Genomic DNA, 18,013 nt, shown 5'->3' with positions numbered 1-18,013 from the left:
TCCCAGCCAGTTGTTGGTATCGCTAAGACACCAGGCCACTCCTATCGGTGGGGCTGGGAAACTCCCGAGTCTCCATCTTTTCGTGCTATTCCACTACACTAGATGACACTTCTTGCTGTGCACAATACTGTTAAGACCTCCCCTCGATGCCATGAAGTTTTTAAAAGGTGTTTCGGGATGAGTTGATTTGAAGATTTTAGAAATTATAAAGAGATTTCAAATCCAGCCAACTGCTGGTCAGTTGGAAAGTATTCAGGTATGAGGGGGAGGGTTTTGCTCCTTTTTCTCTGTAGTTTCATACCTTTACACAAGGCAGCCCCTGAATCCCTGCAGGTAGCTAGATTTTCAGGTCTCGGACTTCCACTTGAGATTAACTGAGCCCCCGAGGTTATTCCAGATCCTCACACATTATTTTTTCCCATGCTCTCATACTAACTTTGATTACATTATTTCTATTGGATTTATTTATGTGATTCTTTATTTCCCAATGAGAAAACAAATTCCAGGTGGGTAGGGACTTTTCCTATTTATCATTTTGTTTTTCTCTTCCCAAGATGGTAAACGAGTATTCCTACTAGCAAATTGACAGTGTCATATGTCTCACTGCTATGGGCAAGGAATGAATTATTCAATTTAAAATGACAACGATTTAAATGTTCATAAAATCAGAATAGTTAAATAATTTATAAGAAGTCCATGGTTCCTAATGCTATTAAGAAAAACAACATTTTTAAAGAATGTAAAATGAAGGATTTTTCAAAATGTGATTTTTTAAAATAAGATACAAATGGTACAGTCTCAGATATATAAAAGTTGATATATATTCACATATAATTATTTTTATAATCAGAGAAAAAGTTTGGAGCTTATGGGAAAGACTTTGCAGAAATTTAAATGTAAACCTTCCACACTTTAGCAAATAAGGCAGGGCTCTTTTGTCTCCCAGACTAGAGTTAATTAAGAAAATGGAAGTTTTTGAAATGGGAGAAAAACAGTTTGTTTCTATGGAGATAATAGTCTTAGCATCATTTTTCCTTTGTACATTTTACTGACTCCAAAACATTAGAACTAGAATAAATAGCAGGGCAATGTCAGGTTTTGAAACTATTGCCATAGAGACATCTATTCCAGAATTTCCCAAAGTGGGTTCCATATGGCACCTGTTCTACAGCATATTATGCATGTTGCTTGGGTGGGACAGGGTTCTATGCCAAATGAGTTTGGGAAATAATACCAAATTTCATTGACTCTAAGACACTACTTAATGTAAGAGACGTCATTATCAATGCCAAGATTAGACCAAATAGAGAATCTGATAAAGCTAAGGCTGAATGGTTAGTAAGAGAGTAAAGGAAAAACAAATCTTCATGCAGAAAGAGACTGCAAGAAAACAGGATTTCAACCTTAGAACTAGCTAGAGGGAAAGACAAAAAAAAATTTCTCCTGTATAGGTGAACCACAAAATGGTATTCAACAGATATGCAACCTAAATTCAAAAACAAAACAAAACAAAACAAAAACCTGGAACAGAGCAAGAGATCTCAGGTAGGCAGTGTCCCCAGGGAACTGGCAGAAGCCAAGCGGTCTCTGGAAAAAAGTGACTTCAGGAGTAATGCCATCTAGATGGCAACATTGGTCATTCCCAACATTAGTTCTCCTCACAAGAAGCCCAACTAGCAACTATCCACAGACAAGACACCATTATGAAAATCCCGAACTGGGGGGATGAAGCTGAAGCACTCCACTGGACCACAGAGAAGGAGGAGGACCACATCAGAAGGAAAGAGGAGCAGCTACACTCTGACTGTGTCTTCCCTCCTCCAGGCAGCAAGAGGGTCTATCTGGGCCTGTGGTTTATCCAGTGGGAAAAAAAGAGAGCCCAAAGTGGACATCCAGCTCTCCCAGCACCACACGACATTTCCTGGGAGGCCCAACTGGTCTTGCTTGACGTGAATCTGGGGGAATCTGCAGAGGCTCAACCACTGAGCATCAGATAGAGACCTAGAAGAGGCAGGGCTTACAGCAACAGTCACTCAGATCCTGGTGGATCTCCTTCCTATGGCAGTAGCGCTGGAGCAGAAATCCCACCCAGGAGCTCTGCCCTTCCGCAATAAAATCAAACGCTTAAAGAACTTAACACATCGACAAGTGATGTGTCTTACAGATGGTTTTAACCATCAGATGCTCATGTCTTTGGAGCAATTATTGTTCTCTCCTGCTGTTCTCTTTTTAAACATGAACACTGGCAAGAGAATTAAAAAATCTAGTTGCTTAACATCTGACTCTGACCAGTTTATCAGATCCTGAAAGCAGAGCAGAAAATCACCTAAATGTAGAGGTTAGAAGTCATTGAACATTAGTTTCAACTTCACAGTTTTAATAAAGACAACTTTGGCAGTAAACCTGCCTATCCAGTCTCAGCGTGTCTTACATACAAATCATTAACAACTCTTCTGTGTCCAAAGAGTTCTAAGTGAGGGTTAAGGTATCCCTTCATAGTTTTGTGATTTTCCAAAAGCCCTAACTAAACCATTGCAATATGAAAACTGGATCTTTCAGAAACACCGCTTAGCAAATAGACTTGCTTCATTCTTAGGTGGAAGGAAAGTCACCAGCCTAGGAAGGCACAGGCAACTCTCCCACACTTGTCTTTGTTAGACAAAGGTAGAATTATGAGCTGATAAATATCCCTATGCACTGCCTTCTCAAAGTAGAGCTAAAAAAAAGTTTTATTTCTGAGAAGCTAAAATCAAGACTTTGCCTTATTTTAACTATCTAGAGATTACCAAAAATATCAACAAAAATATTAACAGTCTGTTGTTAGTTCTGGGAATGTTATCCTTAAAAGAGAAAACTAGGAAAGTGGATAAATGTGCCTCACTTTAAGAAATTTCAACTTCTCAGAAAAAAGAAAAGATAGACAAAACCTGTATTCAGGATTTGCTAATCGCCCTTGGTACTTTTAAGATAACATCAAATGCCAATATTTAATTCATACTCAATTATTCTGGAATAAAATAATTGAAAAAAATATAGCTTCATGCATATGATTGAAACCAGTGATTAAACCTAAAAGGGAGGAAGGACAATTGAAGAAATCTCTAATGAGTTATGGCTACCATTTCATTTTCAAGGACAATCTTTTTCTTTTGTTGTTTAAATTAATAATATCATTTTTTTTAAATTCATAAGTATATTTAAATGCTATGGATCTTACATTTCACAGTTGACACTCAGGGTCAAAGTTTCCTGATATCTAAGAGATAGAGTTAAGTAATATCCTTTAAAATGAATGTAAATGGATGTACAAATAGAATCCTAATTTATAAATTTCCTAAGTTTTCTTCCCTACAACCAACATAATCAATATATCAATTTTTATCCAAAGAACTACTGTCAAAATATTTTTGATGTAAGAGTATCGATTACTTCTCCCTGATTTAAAAATTTTACATTTGATATGTTGGGTGAGTAACCATCTTCCCAATAGAGATACCTCAATATTTCTTGTTAGTGTTTCTCAGACTTCTGAATTAAATCTCTACATCAAGCTTATCTGTCATCATACAAAAACAGTTCAATAAAGACTTAGAAATGCACAGGAAAGAAAACTCATTGGTTACTATGTAAATAGGAAAACAAAAAAAATACTTCCGCTAAATATATATTCTTCTTGGGTTCAGAGCTCAAGTCAACTATCAATTACATAATTGCCATACTGTCACTTGTATTAGGCATATAAAAATGATATTTATTACTAAAGAACCATGAAGAACAGGTGTTTACAATCCAGGGATCTTATAAAAGAAAGAAAAGTGCTTTGTTACCAACCTGGGCTGAGAAACCACAGAAGAAACCAAACCAGAAATGCACAAGTGTGAATGCAAAATTCTTATAGAAGAAATAGCATAAGAATTTGCACATTCGGAAATAGGACCACCTTCCATGAACAAGGAGAAGCCTTTGCAGGTATCTAAACTGTGCAAATGAATAGTCGCTGGCTAAGACCGCCTGCAGTCCTTCCTGGCCACTGATGCCAACGCCAATGTGAGCACCTACAAAGGAAAAGAGGAACACTTTTATTCCCCAAACAAATACACAACCTCTTAGGGGAACTTATCATTCCTCTTTATGTTATTCTTCATTTACAGAAAACTTACAGCTATAGCATTAATGATTTTCATATATATTATCTCATGAAACACTCATGATAGGTATTTATCCTAGTTTTACAAAAGAGGACATTGGCTTGGAAAAGTTCAACAACTTGCACAAGGTTTTAGAACTCGTAAGTGGCAAAGCTAGTGCTAAACCCAAGAGTTGAACTATGGGACCAGTGTTAATTCCTCTACACCAATGTCCTTTTCTAGCTTAAAAATACACAAATGATTTAATTACAGGCAAAGAGGTTTTTTGTTTTTGTTTTTGTTTTATGAATACTAATAATAAGTGGATGTATTGGACCCAGAGTATTCATTTAGAACTACTGGGAAAATGAAGTTGTAGTGCAGCCTCCATTACATATTGCCCAGTGCTGAGCATGAGGACTCCAGGTATGCAGCATGCCCCATTGAGCAAATGTTCTCTTACTTTTGATCATGCCGACATCATTAGCTCCATCACCTATGGCCAAAGTGACAGCATTTCTGTGCTTCTTCACCAGCTCTACTACTTGGGCTTTCTGAAGCGGTGTAACTCGGCAGCACACCACAGTCTTACACATGCAGGCAAGTTCTAGGAGGTCGTTCTTGACATCACTTTCTAGGGCATGAGCCTATGTTATTAAAAAAAAAAAAAAAAAAATCCAGAATAGAACAAGAAACAATAAATAAGAGACATTATTTCAGAAGTTGATTTCTTGTTTCTCAACTGATTTCTTTTCTAAACGGTTTAATTCACTTCAACAAGTCATTGTTGATTCAGAGTCATACAAGCAACAATGACCAATTAAAGAAATAAGCATTGAATGCCTACTAAGTGTCAAGGAATTCTAGAATAAAAACAAAAGACACAGTCCCCTTGTATGTCCTCCTTGACACATTATCATGCTGCACTGGAGAGATACAGTTAAATGCTGAAGAAGTTTCAGAATCTCCAGAAATAAGGAAAAGCGAAAGACAGAACCTATCTACCACCTCACCAAGTTTAGAATGACATACAAAATGATGCGGATTTGTTTGTTCTACATGATGGAATTTTTGTTTCCTTTGCATTGTTGTTTTGTGTATTTAGTGCTCGTTGTGGTTGTTAATGCACAGGCGAATGAAAAAGCATATAATCCAGAGACGAGCCCTTGAAGAACGTAGTGATCAAAACCAAGAGAAGCCCGCACAAAAGGGTGGTGCACAAAAAAAAGGTGGTGTCCTCAATAGGGTTCCCCAACCTTTTCCATCCTTGCTTCTCTCAAAATACACAACAGCCTTTCAATAGGCCAAGAAATAACTGAGAAAGCGTAATCCTTTGTAATTAACTGTCGTTTCTTTTTCTAGAAAACATCTTATCATCTTATTGTACATTATTTAATAAACACAATCAGAGGAAACAAGAATCCAGCTGAATTTTGAGTCATTAGTATCTTTGAATGAATCTTTAGCAAGTTCTTTGACAAGTTCTTTCTTGCCTTTGTGCCTTTGCACTGCTGCCTCCTATCACTTCCTCCAGAAGTCTTCCCTGACTTTCTCACAAGGAACTAAATGCATCTGCCTCTATGCTCTCAAATCACTGTGTTCGTTTCTCTTCATAGTATTTGTCATACCACTGTGAGATTAGCTCTTCTACCGATGGCAATCCCTAAAACAAAGTCCATGTTTTATTCACATCCTTATTCTTAGGCTCTAGAACTGTGACCAAGGCATACTTAGTAAATGTTAATGGTGTTAATAGAAGAATGGGTGAATAAGTATAAAAACATGACTCTGAGGTAGAAAATTCTCATGTAAAGGCCTATAATTCCTAGGAGAAATGGTGAGCTAACATTCTCAGACATAAATGCCCTTTCTGGGGAAAGGGGTTGGTGGGAAGCATATAACTGGATGTCTTGCCCAGAATGGCCCCCTTTTCTCTCTTTTCTTTTTTCTTTAATATTAATAAGTGAAAAAACTAGACTCAAACTCTGAGAAAGACCCAATTACGTTCTGCAAAGCATCAAGCTTTCAGCAAACTGGAATCATAATTTTTTTTTAAAGCTTTTGACGATACTATCAGAAACATGGTCAGTTCTCCTTAAATGAAAAATGACATTTCATGGTTTCGCAAGCTTCAGGCATTAAAGCTGAAGGGGTTCTTGACGAGCATCTATCTCAGCTCTTTATTTCAGCAGATGTAAAGACAGAGAGAGGATGGTATATGTGATCACCCATGTGATCATCCGAGTACTCTAACCCACCACACATTGGCTTCCTTGAGCCTGGGGGAAAGTCAAAGAGCAGGTCATTAGGGACCCTTTCCACAGGCTGGTCCCTGGGCAATTCAGCTTGGAGGCCATGAGCTCCACGTCTCAGCTGACAGGTTTATAATTTTCAGTTGCTATTCATTTGTGCAAGGGAGAAGTTTGTGTCATCTGGACAAACTTTCAACTGAGCTTGGCCTGCAGCTGAGCTCTGTAACTTTCCATGGTGTGGAAGGCAACACATCATTACGTCTGGAATCCAGCTGGATAATTCTCTAAGCACTAAAAGCTAAGACAGCTGATCACAAGGGGGAAAATACAGTATACTCATATCCAACTTCTTTTGTCCTCTAAGAAAATACATTTATTTTCTAAACTCCGAAAGTGAAAATGGTCATCAAAGTTTAAGAAAAGTGTGAGATTAGCTCTTTTTGCATATAAATGATAATTTCACTGGAGTGCAATCAGAGCTTTTGTTTTCTAAATTAGAAACTCAGAAGTGTGTTTTGATATTTTGTCAAGATTTGGAACCTGAACTACATTAAAAGTACAATCCAAGTTTATTCTATTACGACAAGAACCAGATTTCCTAATCAAAGCAAATTGTTTGGCATTTTGTAAAATGCTGCTATTTAGCAAAACCACCAGAGGTATCTTAATGGCAATAATTTGGTGTGGTAATTATATGAATGTCGGATTGTGCTCTGCAAATCACAAACATTAGCAAGAACGATAATTGCAATACATTCATCCAGGTGCATTATTTTAATTAAATAACAGTGAACTGTGACAGTCTCCCTTAGAAAAGCACTTAAACTGGTCTAAAGTCATTTAGACAAGACTGATATTCTGTGAATTCAGTTTTTTGGATCCTCCCCTTCATTGTGGTGCTTCAAGCAATAATGTTTGAAATATATATTAGAAGTTTCCTTTCCCCTTGCAAACAGGAAATCACTGTGTCTGCCTTGTTTCCAGTAGTGTCACTTGTTTGGAAAACACAAAAGATCTCATTATGATAGCACAAAAGAAACGATTATTGAGGTAAAGAAGAAAAAAGAACAAAAGCCTTAAGTGAACTCACCAAACTGTGGCCATTTATGATTAATGCGTAATCTCCTGTTACAGTTTCTTCTACAACTGAGTCCAGCTCCAGCTGCTGCTTTTTTTCAAAAACTACATGGCCATTGGAAAAGCTTCTGTTTTGTCCAAACAAATTTTCCTTTGCTTTCCTTAAAGGAAAGGGAGGAAAGCTAATTATAACAAAGTATACACAGCATACCTTTTCAATCTAACAAGAGACTGGCCTAGAGGTAAATTCATTTTGTCACTATTCAGACAGACTGTGGCATAAGATTCAGTTTCGGTAAGAAAGCTAGATAATTCTTTGTGATAAGGATACCGTAGCGAATTTCCAAATTCCAGAAAGGAGGGTAAACATAATAAAAACAGAATCATCTTGAATGCTTTAAATTACTTAAAAGCTAAATCACCATCTTGATCTGGGCTTGAACTAGGGGCTCTTGATAAATTTGGTACATAAGGTTGTGTGAGCCTCAAGGGCTTAAGAACCACTGATATGGCACATAATATTGTTAAATAAGGAAAGGAACAGACTAAAGACAAATGACAAAATCTTCTAGGCATTCCGAGGCATCTATATAGTAAATAAATTCATCAATTTGTAGAACAATGTAATATGATCCATCTTAAAGCAGACTTCTAAGAAGGACATGTTTTATAAATTTGACAATAAAAGCAAATGATGGCATTTATTGAATTGGTATAGTCAATATAATATAATGAAATATTTTAAGTGAAAATTGTACTCATCAGCTCAAACAACAGAATAAGTCTTCTGGGAAAGAAACTACTGACATTGAAATGTGGAAGTTCCTTCCAAATGGAAACTCCCTTCAATGCCTTAGATCTCATCAGCATAGAATAATCCTGCCCACAGCTTACCCATCTCTGCTGTTTAAGAAGAATGTATGGTGACTCAAAATCCTTAGAAGTGGCATTTTATGTTTTTCTTCAAAATGGAAAGATGATGCTTTCAAGGGAAGGGAAATTTCCTCTCGGAAGACCCTTGGATGACAGGCTTTGAAGTCACATAGGACAAGCTGACATGACTACAAAACTTTCAACCACAACCAGGGAGCTACACAGCATGCTGCCTGAACATGAGTGTCAAAGCCTGCCACCAACATTTTAGGCCACAACTTGCATAATCAAAATGAGTGCCCATGAGAAAATGAGGATTAAGAAGCCAGAAAACGGATGTTTTTGCTTAGAGCAAAAAAGGCTCATCCTACGTAGAAAACGTTTAGTAAAATGGTTTTATGCTATGGCTCCTCTGAAAGAAGAGAGTGTTCACTGAACAAAAACAACCATTTTTGTCCTCAAGTTTCTAACTATTTGAAAACGTAACACTAATTGTTTACATACGTGCTAAGCTTAAAAAACAAAAACAAAAACAAAACAAAAGTTCCTTATCTTCTGGCTCAACATCTCCTTCTGCTGTCCAGGAGCAAAATCACAGCCTATATGTACAAACCCAAGCAACCCAGAGGTTGCATATCCCTGTCTCCAAGGACGATATTATGCATTTAGCAATCGGTTTGCAGAATCGAAGAAAAAGATTTATAAAGTCAGTGTGTTACGTGTGAAATTTAAGGAGTTATGGTGGGAAGGGGGAGAGAGCAGACATGAAAAATCATTGTTTTAAGTGGGAGGACCAGACTTTTGCATCAGATGTCAGGGAAGCCTCCTCACAGTCGTGAAAATTTACAGTCCCATATAATGAAGAAAGCAAGAGAGACGATTTCCTCAGAAATGAACATTTCTCTGACAGTGTTGTAGAACTCATAAATTGGGTCCTAAGAAAGCACCAAAGGGCAAACATCTCTTGAGGTTTCCTTTTTCATAAAGTTCTCACTCGCTGTTTAAATGACTCAATCTCTGTTTTCCCTCCAGAGAATGAAAACATTCCAAAGAAGGGTGAAGTTCATGAAAGTATTGGCTAAAGTTTTATTTACTTAGGATTTCCACCCCTCCCCCCGCCACCACCAAACTATCTTCCTAACATTTCACATGAACCTTTTCCATGCAGACAAGGGACAGTTGTCCTAGCTCTGCTTAAATTCCCACTGCACTATCTCCACACTGGTCAATCCTCCTCACCAGGTTGGGCTTGTGCGTTTTCAGATCTTTGCCATGCTCTATAACTGTCATTTCTTTTTTCTTCCTGGAACTCAGTTCTTCCAATACCAGCTGGTTCTCACAAAAACAATTTATTAGGGGGGCAAAAGCTACACATAACTCCCTTCAATGAATATGAGCTATACATTTACATTTTTGCAGGCATAACACAAAATGTTTAACCACAGAATACAAGTAACACATGCTAAAACAAAAGACTCCCTGATTTTTTCCAAGCTTTGTAATGAAGGGCAGTCTATTACAAGGTTGGCATGCAGAAATGCATTAATAGTTGAAGCAACCATGGCATTCACAGCTGCATGCCACCACAAACACAGCGAAGCACAATTAGGTCCATGTTAGCTTGTAGGCAATCTATAAAGAAAAGAGACAATAAGGAAAGGAGTCCTTTTGTCAGTTCTCTTAAGGCATTCTATATTCAAACATTAAAAGGACCTTAGGAAATGAATTGAAATCATGACATCACGTTTAAAAGGAGACAATCTTAACTTTGACATAAAAAGATTGGGCTTGGCACCCAGAGACCTGGGCTCAGGCCTGAGGTCTGCCTCTGACACCTCATGTGCCCACAGTTGCGTTATCTAACCTCTAGCCACTTGATTAGTCAGTTACAGATCTAAGCTGGAACCCAGGTCTTCAGATTCCTTGTTCTTGATCTACCACACAAGTTTACCCATAGAGTCAGCCATAGGCCGTCTCTATGTTGGTACAAAGACACAGTGCCAGAGAAGCAGTTAAGGAACAGCACTACCCTGGCAACAGTAGAAGAAGGGAGAAAATACATGAAATTTTTATTTCAAGCCCTCGTTCCATCCCTTACTACCTGTGTGACCTGTAAGACATTAAACCCCTGAACTGGTTTAGAAACTGGTTTTTTTATTAGAAACTGCAGGATAGCACCAGCCAATAGACTGGTTGATACCATCTATGAAATATTGGGCAGCTGTCAGTGTGTACTAGAAGACCTCCAAGATTACTTAGTGCTCTAAAGTTTTACCATTTGTGATAGAAACTTAACTTACTAAAACATTTTGCCTGGGTGACTAGAAGTTAGGAATTAGGAACAAGATGCATTTTGTTTATAGACAACATGATGTTCCCCTTCACTAAAGGCCCCGCCATTTCCTAATATCTTACATATGGTTCAGATCACACAACTCATGGTCCCTTCCTGGCCCTGAAGCCATTTGCATTTGTAAACCCTGCTCATTCAAACAAATAACTTTCCACCCAAGAGGTGTTCAAAAAAACACAATGCAAATTCTGTTGATTAAGGAGAAAATAGCAATTCCCAGGTATATCCCTGGGATCCTTCTCAGAAGCAGTGGGGTCACTTTATGGTTTAATTAGTTACAAGACAAATTTTTCTAACAATGAAATATGTGATCAACAAAACAAAAAAAAAACATAGAATGAGTGTGCCTGTCAGCCCAAGCAAAATTACTTTCTCAGTCTGTTTTCTTTTGGGCTGAAGACATATGTATTGGTAAAATGTAATGTATGCAATAATCTTCTGAGAAACCAAAGCAGAGTTTAATTGTAGATTTCTGAGCATATGCCCTCAATGCTAGAGCAGCTATGGCAGCAAAATTAATCCAGGATTCAAAGTGTCTAAAATGGTGTCATGACACTAAATTTCAAACAAGTCGTATGCATGATAGACATGAAAATTACATATCCTTGTTTGCGAAATAATCTAAACACATTTGACAGGTTTAAATATAAACCTCATTTCCTCCCAATATCTACTATCATTTATTCTGTTCTTTTGATATAGTTTTGTTTATTTGTTTTTGTATAAACTCCCATTGAACTCAAAAGCAGAACAGAAGAAAACTGAATGGTGTAAATTTATAATTTCAATACTTCATCCCCAAAACTATGAACTTTAATATAAGTAACCAAGATTAAAGTTATAGAAAGCACTGCCAGTGAAACCTTTTCGTGGATGCTCTTTTCTCCCCAATCCTAATATTAAGCAAATATATACTATAAATGTATCGATTTCTCTTTTATAAAATTTTCTACCATGCATATAGCTTCTCTTAGACTCAAAGAATGAGATGATCTCCAAGTCTGGGTTGAAATAAAGCAAGATGGCCTCAAGTGTCCTGAAATAATCAGTCTAGTTGGAAATTACTTATTTGTTTTTCCCTCCGAATATTATTTTCTCATTAAAAAAATAGAGATAATTTTTTGGCTTTTTTCCTAATTGTAAAAGTATTACATGAATATTATTACAACATCAAATAATACAAAGAGCCATAAAAAAAGAAGGCAAATATGATTCACAATTCTATCACCCAGAGAGAACAACTGTATATGTCCTCCAGAGAATGACGGGTACCTAGGTAGATAGATATGGATATAGATATATAGTGTTTTATATATATACAATATACATAATATACATACATATGTATACACACACATACCTTTTTCAAAAAGGGATCATACTATGCATGATGTTTCATAATCTCATTTTTTAATTAAATTTATCATGGATATCTTCCTATGTCAAGAAACACATAATAACTTTTAATGACTACATAGTATTCTGTTGCATGTATATATCATAATAATTAACAAAATTCCTATGGCTGGGTATTTGAGCAATTTTAATTTTCTATTATTGTAACTGATGCAGCAATAAATATTTCTTTAGATACATATTGATATATTTGTCCATTTATTTTCTTAAGGGCAATTCCTAGAAGTGGGAATCATTGGGTCAAAGTGTATATATATGTAATTTTGAAATATATCGCTAGTGTGACCTCTAGAAAGTTTCTACTAATTTACACTCCCAACAACAGTATATAAGAATTCACATTTCTCTACATTCCTTCCACATAACAACGGTTATGTCATCTACTTAGTCAACAAAATAAAGCTGGATAAAATCTTGAGATAACTTTGGTTCCCCACAACTTCTGCAATAGTGCTGCTACCACAGATGACCCCCTTTGTTTACAGAAACAAACCTTACCTTAGGGGGAATCTAACAGAACCACATACAGAAGAAATAAAAAAGAATCAAGATCTTGCTTTTTGAGTTGCAAAATAGACTCTTGAAACTCATAGTAAGGCCGTCATTCTGAATTTCAACAATCTGGAATTTTACTAATTGGGTTTTTTCAGGAGGAAGGAAAATGTTTCTTCGAGTCTCAAAAAACTAATCCTTAAAAGAATTTGGGCATAAAATGTTGCCATAAGCAACTAACTGCAAAGAAATGACCTCTTTTCTAGGGCATTCAGCCTAAAGGAGAGGGGCTTTGACGAGAGATTTAGATATTGGTGAGTCACTAAAAGAAACCTAGGTGCTAACTCATATCTTGAACTGGCAGTGGATGGAGTAACCATGTGTAATGGAATCCTCAGACGAATTTTTGGAACTCCAAGTATGGAATAGTTGCCACTGAAGTACAGTGACATGGAGGGTGGTAGAGTAAAGAGATTTCAGAAACAGAGGTAATCATATACAAGCACAAGTCTTCGTGGACACAGAAAAGTAAAGGAGGAGCAGCCAAACTTCCAGTTTCCCCAGGAGAGCATGGACATCAGCCAAGAGAGACAGCCAGTACCCAAAGAGACCAGAGACCAGATAGGGACACAGAAATGGGAAGTGCTAGATGCCAGTAGGCTTGATGCTGAGGATCAGTGGCAATTGTGCATCCTAGACTTGAACTAAATTTACCCCAGAGTGCCTACTTTAATTGTTCTGTCCTCAGGCAGAAAAGGGGATCATGTTCAGTTATAGAAAATTTAAAGAGTTTCTGTTCTTGTACATCTGAGAGTATTCTGGGCTGTGAAGTCAGACAAGCTAGACATGACAGAACCTCCTACTTCTCTTTACATCAAATCAAATTTTAAGTCCTATTCATTCTACCTCCAAAATAGCTGTCATTGTCACACCACTTTTCCTTCCTCATTCTTACAACCTCGCTGCCCTTAGTTCAATCCTCATTATCTCTAAGCTTGAGTTTTCCAACCACCTCCTAAAGCATCTCTCCATACTATTCATTTTCCCATCAATCATACTCAATCTATCCTGTCGCTAGAGTGTTATTTCTAAAATGCAAAGTTGGGTTTGTCACTCTTCTGCTTAGAAGCCACCCACATCCACTCAATACCTTCAGGATAAAGTATAATCACTTTGCTTGCCAATCAATCTATCACAGTCCATCTCTGAAAAATTGTTTCCACCCTTCGCTCTGTGGTACACTCTAGCTACAACTTCGACTATTGTTCCTGGAATATAACATGATTTCTTTCATGTTTCTATGTCTTTGTGTGTGTTAGTCCACCAACCTGCAATATCATTATCCATTGTAACCAATAGAGGAAGAGGATCCATAAAAGTTGTAATAGAGGTCAACATGTTGTTTTCAATAACTTAGGAAGGTTAATGAAAAATGTAGATTTCTCTATGATAAAATGCATAGGATCCCTAATTTTTTCAAGTTTTCTATTATTTCTGGCTACTATAACATCAACGTGGTATACAAACTGCTATATCATGCTGGTTAGAACCTATGACTAGAGACTGCATATGATATGTCTTTGCCAAATAAAAATTGGGAAATCTAATTGTTAATGATATAATTTTATTATTATTTATATAATTTTAATGATAGACTCCTTAGAGTCTATGAGGGAAATATTAATAAAAATAGTCCTTGTTGGTGTAAAGACTGGGAACAAGGACCGAAGGAAAAAGGGAAGTGAAGAGAGAGCAGGGAAGGTAAGAAGGATGTTCTCCGATGACCATAAAGCTCTAAATTCTTACCTCATTTCATTCCTCAAACAAAATAATCCATAGGGTAAGTATTTGTATATTTTACCATTTTACAAATGAAGAAACTAAGCAAAGAGAGGTTGAATGATATACCAAAGTCACTCAGCCAGTCTTGAGCATGAAGTCGACATTCTAACTCGGCTCCAGTTAACAGAAAGTCCATACTCTTCCTCTTACATCTGTTGTCTCTCCTGGAAGTTTATTCTGCCCTAGTTGCTCATCTGGTGTCTGATCTCAAGTGAAGCAGTAAGGTACCTTGATAACTACATTTTTTTATATTAAGTATTTAAAGGGAGTAGGAATACCTCCTAGGTACGTTTAGGGAAACACACGACAAGTAATTTGGTGCACAGGTTCTGGGGCCGCACTGCCTATATTCTAATCCCAGCTGAACCACTGACTAGTTGTGAAACTTTGGGGGAGTTATTTACTCTATCTGTGTCTCAACTTCCTAATCTGAAAAACAAGGATAATGATAATACCTACTATTGGGTTGCTTTGAGAATAAAATGAGCTAATACATGTTTTCTGCTTACAGTAATCAATGTTCCAGGCATGGTCTCAAAGTATTTAGCAATAGGTTCATTAGGCTCATTAAAATCTAGATTTGCTCACATCTATTTTCTTTCAGTAAGAGTTAAATTTCCCAAAAAACAATCATTTTAAAATTTAATTCTTAATTATCAAACAAGTTATTAATATTTCTTCAATAGTCTCTATGTACTCTATCATCAAAATTATATAAATAACAATAAAATTATATCAGTAACAATTAATTAGATTTCCCAACTTTTATTTGGCAAAGACATATGCAGTCTCCAGACATAGCTTCTAACTAGCATAATATAGCAGTTTTCTCCAGTGGGTAAAGGCAGTGTAGAAGAAGTTAGAAGATTTGATCTACAAGTATCAATTAGTGGTGCTTACAGTTAAGATTTCCTTTTTTTCCAAGATTTAAGAACAAACTTTAATGATGGAGACAATTAAGAAAATCCACAGTGCATGACTATTCATGCTGAAAGAAGGTTAGACCCCCATCTAGAGTGAAACAAGCAGCAAGCTGTTTGCCTTTGAGTCAACAATCTGCTTTGCCAGATCCAAAATAGGTTGAACTTAGAGAAGCTACTATTACAAGCATCAGCTAATAAAAATTGTTATAAGAGAGCATTTTTTAAAGTTCTAGGAAAATAATTATACAGATTTGTAACATGTTTTTCAAATGAAGTAACAAAAAGGGGATAAATTGTCAGATTTTAAGAAATGTTATTTCTCAAAATTTAATGTTTGACCACTCTTAGCTCCAATTTCACTACTTATATATTTTCTGGTACTATATAGTATTTATACAAATTTCACAATATTCTGTTTCTTATAAGCATTTTATATCTGGGTTCTCCAGCAACTATGTCAACATATCCACTTTCTTTAATGCTGAAAGATTCTATTCCAACTTTATACACCATCTCCTACAGCTGTTTTCCAAGCTTATCTGGCCGTATGCTTCATCCAGGTGCCTATTAAAATACAAGTTTCTATGTTCCATCTTAATTCTTAATATTTTTAATTTTTAGGCCAGAAAGAAGCTAGAGAATCTGTATTTTAACAAGTGCCCTTGGTAACACCGATCACTCATTATCATGTAAGAGTTAAAAGTTATTCAACAATGCATAATTTTAAATCCTAATAATGAAAATTATTTGGAATACTTTTCTAAAAACACTTGGGAAATGCTGGAAGCCTGAAGACAATAATTTGCCACTGATGTCAAACTTATTTGACATCTTAGTTTGTCACCAAAATGAATAGGGCTTTAGGAAGCATGCAGAAGGAGCTCTACACTAAATTAAGACAGTAGGAAACTATAGGGTGTCTTTCCACTTTCTCAACTATCTGATCCTCCTTTTTCCCTCTTTCTCTTCTTTCCTCTCTTCCTTTCCTCCTACCTTTTTAACACTTACCTGAGTTCTTCTCTGACTTCCACTGCCGTGTTCCCTGCTATAATGAACACATCATTCATGTCATCAGTCAGCATGTTGCAGGCATAGCCAATGTTGATGGCAGTTTCTGATACAAAATAAAGCCCACTTCAGTGAGAACATTACTTGAGAACATAAGTACATTTTCCATAGACATTTTGAGGCCATTGCTATATTTCCTTATAACTTACAGGCTTCCTCAATGTCAGAGAGAGCATGATGGATGATAAAATGCAAGAGGCCCAAAGGAAAAGTCAAAAACGTGGCTCCTATGATCCAATTCACCAATGGCTAAGTTCATGGAGAGGTAGCAACATCTATGAATCCTAAGCCTTCTCATCCAGTTTTTACCAGAAGTCCCAAATACTGCCTTTGAAGAGCTAAAATACTAGACTTAGCTATTATTTCATTTTGATATGGTAGGTGAATTGAAAAACAACTCACAAAATGTTCAGTGAAAAGCAAAAATTCTCTTATAAAATTTTTTATAGTTCTCCCACATACAACATTGCCATTTTCCCATTAAGTGAATTGACTACTGCTATGAGATAACTGGAAAATTACATGGTGTTGGGCATTCTTTCCTCTAGTTTTATAGAAATGAAGCCTAGGATAGTCAGGCTACCCTTCCATCTTTAAGAGTCATGTGATTCTAATTCTATTGAATTCTTAGACTCTAGCTAATTCTATAGCATCGTTAGATTTCTCCTAAGTCAAGGAAGGCAATTGATAAAATTTTAGCATATCCTCTGTATAAATGACAGAAATTATAGCTAAATAATGGTAAACCTGTCAACATTCATAAATAGTTGAATAGTTGTACCCACTGATCAACATCAAACTCTAGGAAGTCTCTAGTAACACACTGCAGTGCTCAACTCTATTGTTTATTTTTTGGAATCAGTGATTTGACTGAACATATAAAGAACTGATTTATCATATCTGCAAATCTTCCAACGTTCTAAAATTGTCAAACAGGTAGATAGAATCTAAAAAACATGTGTGTGCCAGTTAACTGAATATTTCTGATTTACTGATGGCCAAGCATAAAGTCACTTTTGTTTTAAGCATTACTGCCAGCAGTATATCCAAAATATATTGATCTCCTTTTCTTTCATAGGAAATGGAGTATTCTGAACATAATGACTCTCTCTCTCTCTCTGAAGACTTGGCATTTTGTCATGCCTGAAAGTGAATCAGCTTTCTTGGTACCACTATATAGACAGACCTGGAATGCAACCAAGTTGCAGTAGCACAGCTGCTGTGGTTGTTAAAATACCAAAATATTTCCACACAGGTTGATAAACAGTTGCTTCCCTGAGCCTCTTCAAAGCCTGCCTACCACCCTAACCCCTCCTTTAAATTCCCCAAAGCCTCCTACCATCAAGAAACTAAAGGAGTATTTCTAAGGTCTCCAGTGTCCTGCTTCATTGCTTTGCCAGTCTCTGTCCTTGAAAGCAGTGCTCATATAAACCAATAATTAAACATTTTTAATTCCATTTTTGTCTAGAGATGTAACTATTATATTAAGAAGCAATTGAGTTGAAACTTAACAGACCCCAGAGTACACTATGAAAGGCATTTTGTTTGTTTGTTTGTTTTTGTTGTTGTTGTTTTTAAATAGTAAATTCT

At 36.4% G+C, this 18,013-nt stretch overlaps 1 protein-coding gene across 1 annotated transcript in view; it reads right to left on the bottom strand.

Moving 5' to 3' along the window:
• The window catches only part of ATP8B4 (ATPase phospholipid transporting 8B4 (putative)), a 145,363-nt gene that overhangs the window by 25,450 nt on the left and 101,900 nt on the right, over nt 1-18,013 (bottom strand). The window contains 4 exon segments of the mRNA XM_025038751.1: nt 3,832-4,055; nt 4,591-4,774; nt 7,470-7,617; nt 16,364-16,469. Of these exon segments, the coding sequence (XP_024894519.1) occupies nt 3,832-4,055; nt 4,591-4,774; nt 7,470-7,617; nt 16,364-16,469 (662 nt within the window).

This window comes from Pteropus alecto, unplaced genomic scaffold (assembly GCF_000325575.1).
Source record: "Pteropus alecto unplaced genomic scaffold, ASM32557v1 scaffold86, whole genome shotgun sequence".
Lineage (NCBI taxonomy): Eukaryota > Metazoa > Chordata > Mammalia > Chiroptera > Pteropodidae > Pteropus > Pteropus alecto.
The sequence above is the reverse complement of the archived record's forward strand: the minus strand, read 5'-3'. Positions and strand labels throughout refer to the sequence as shown.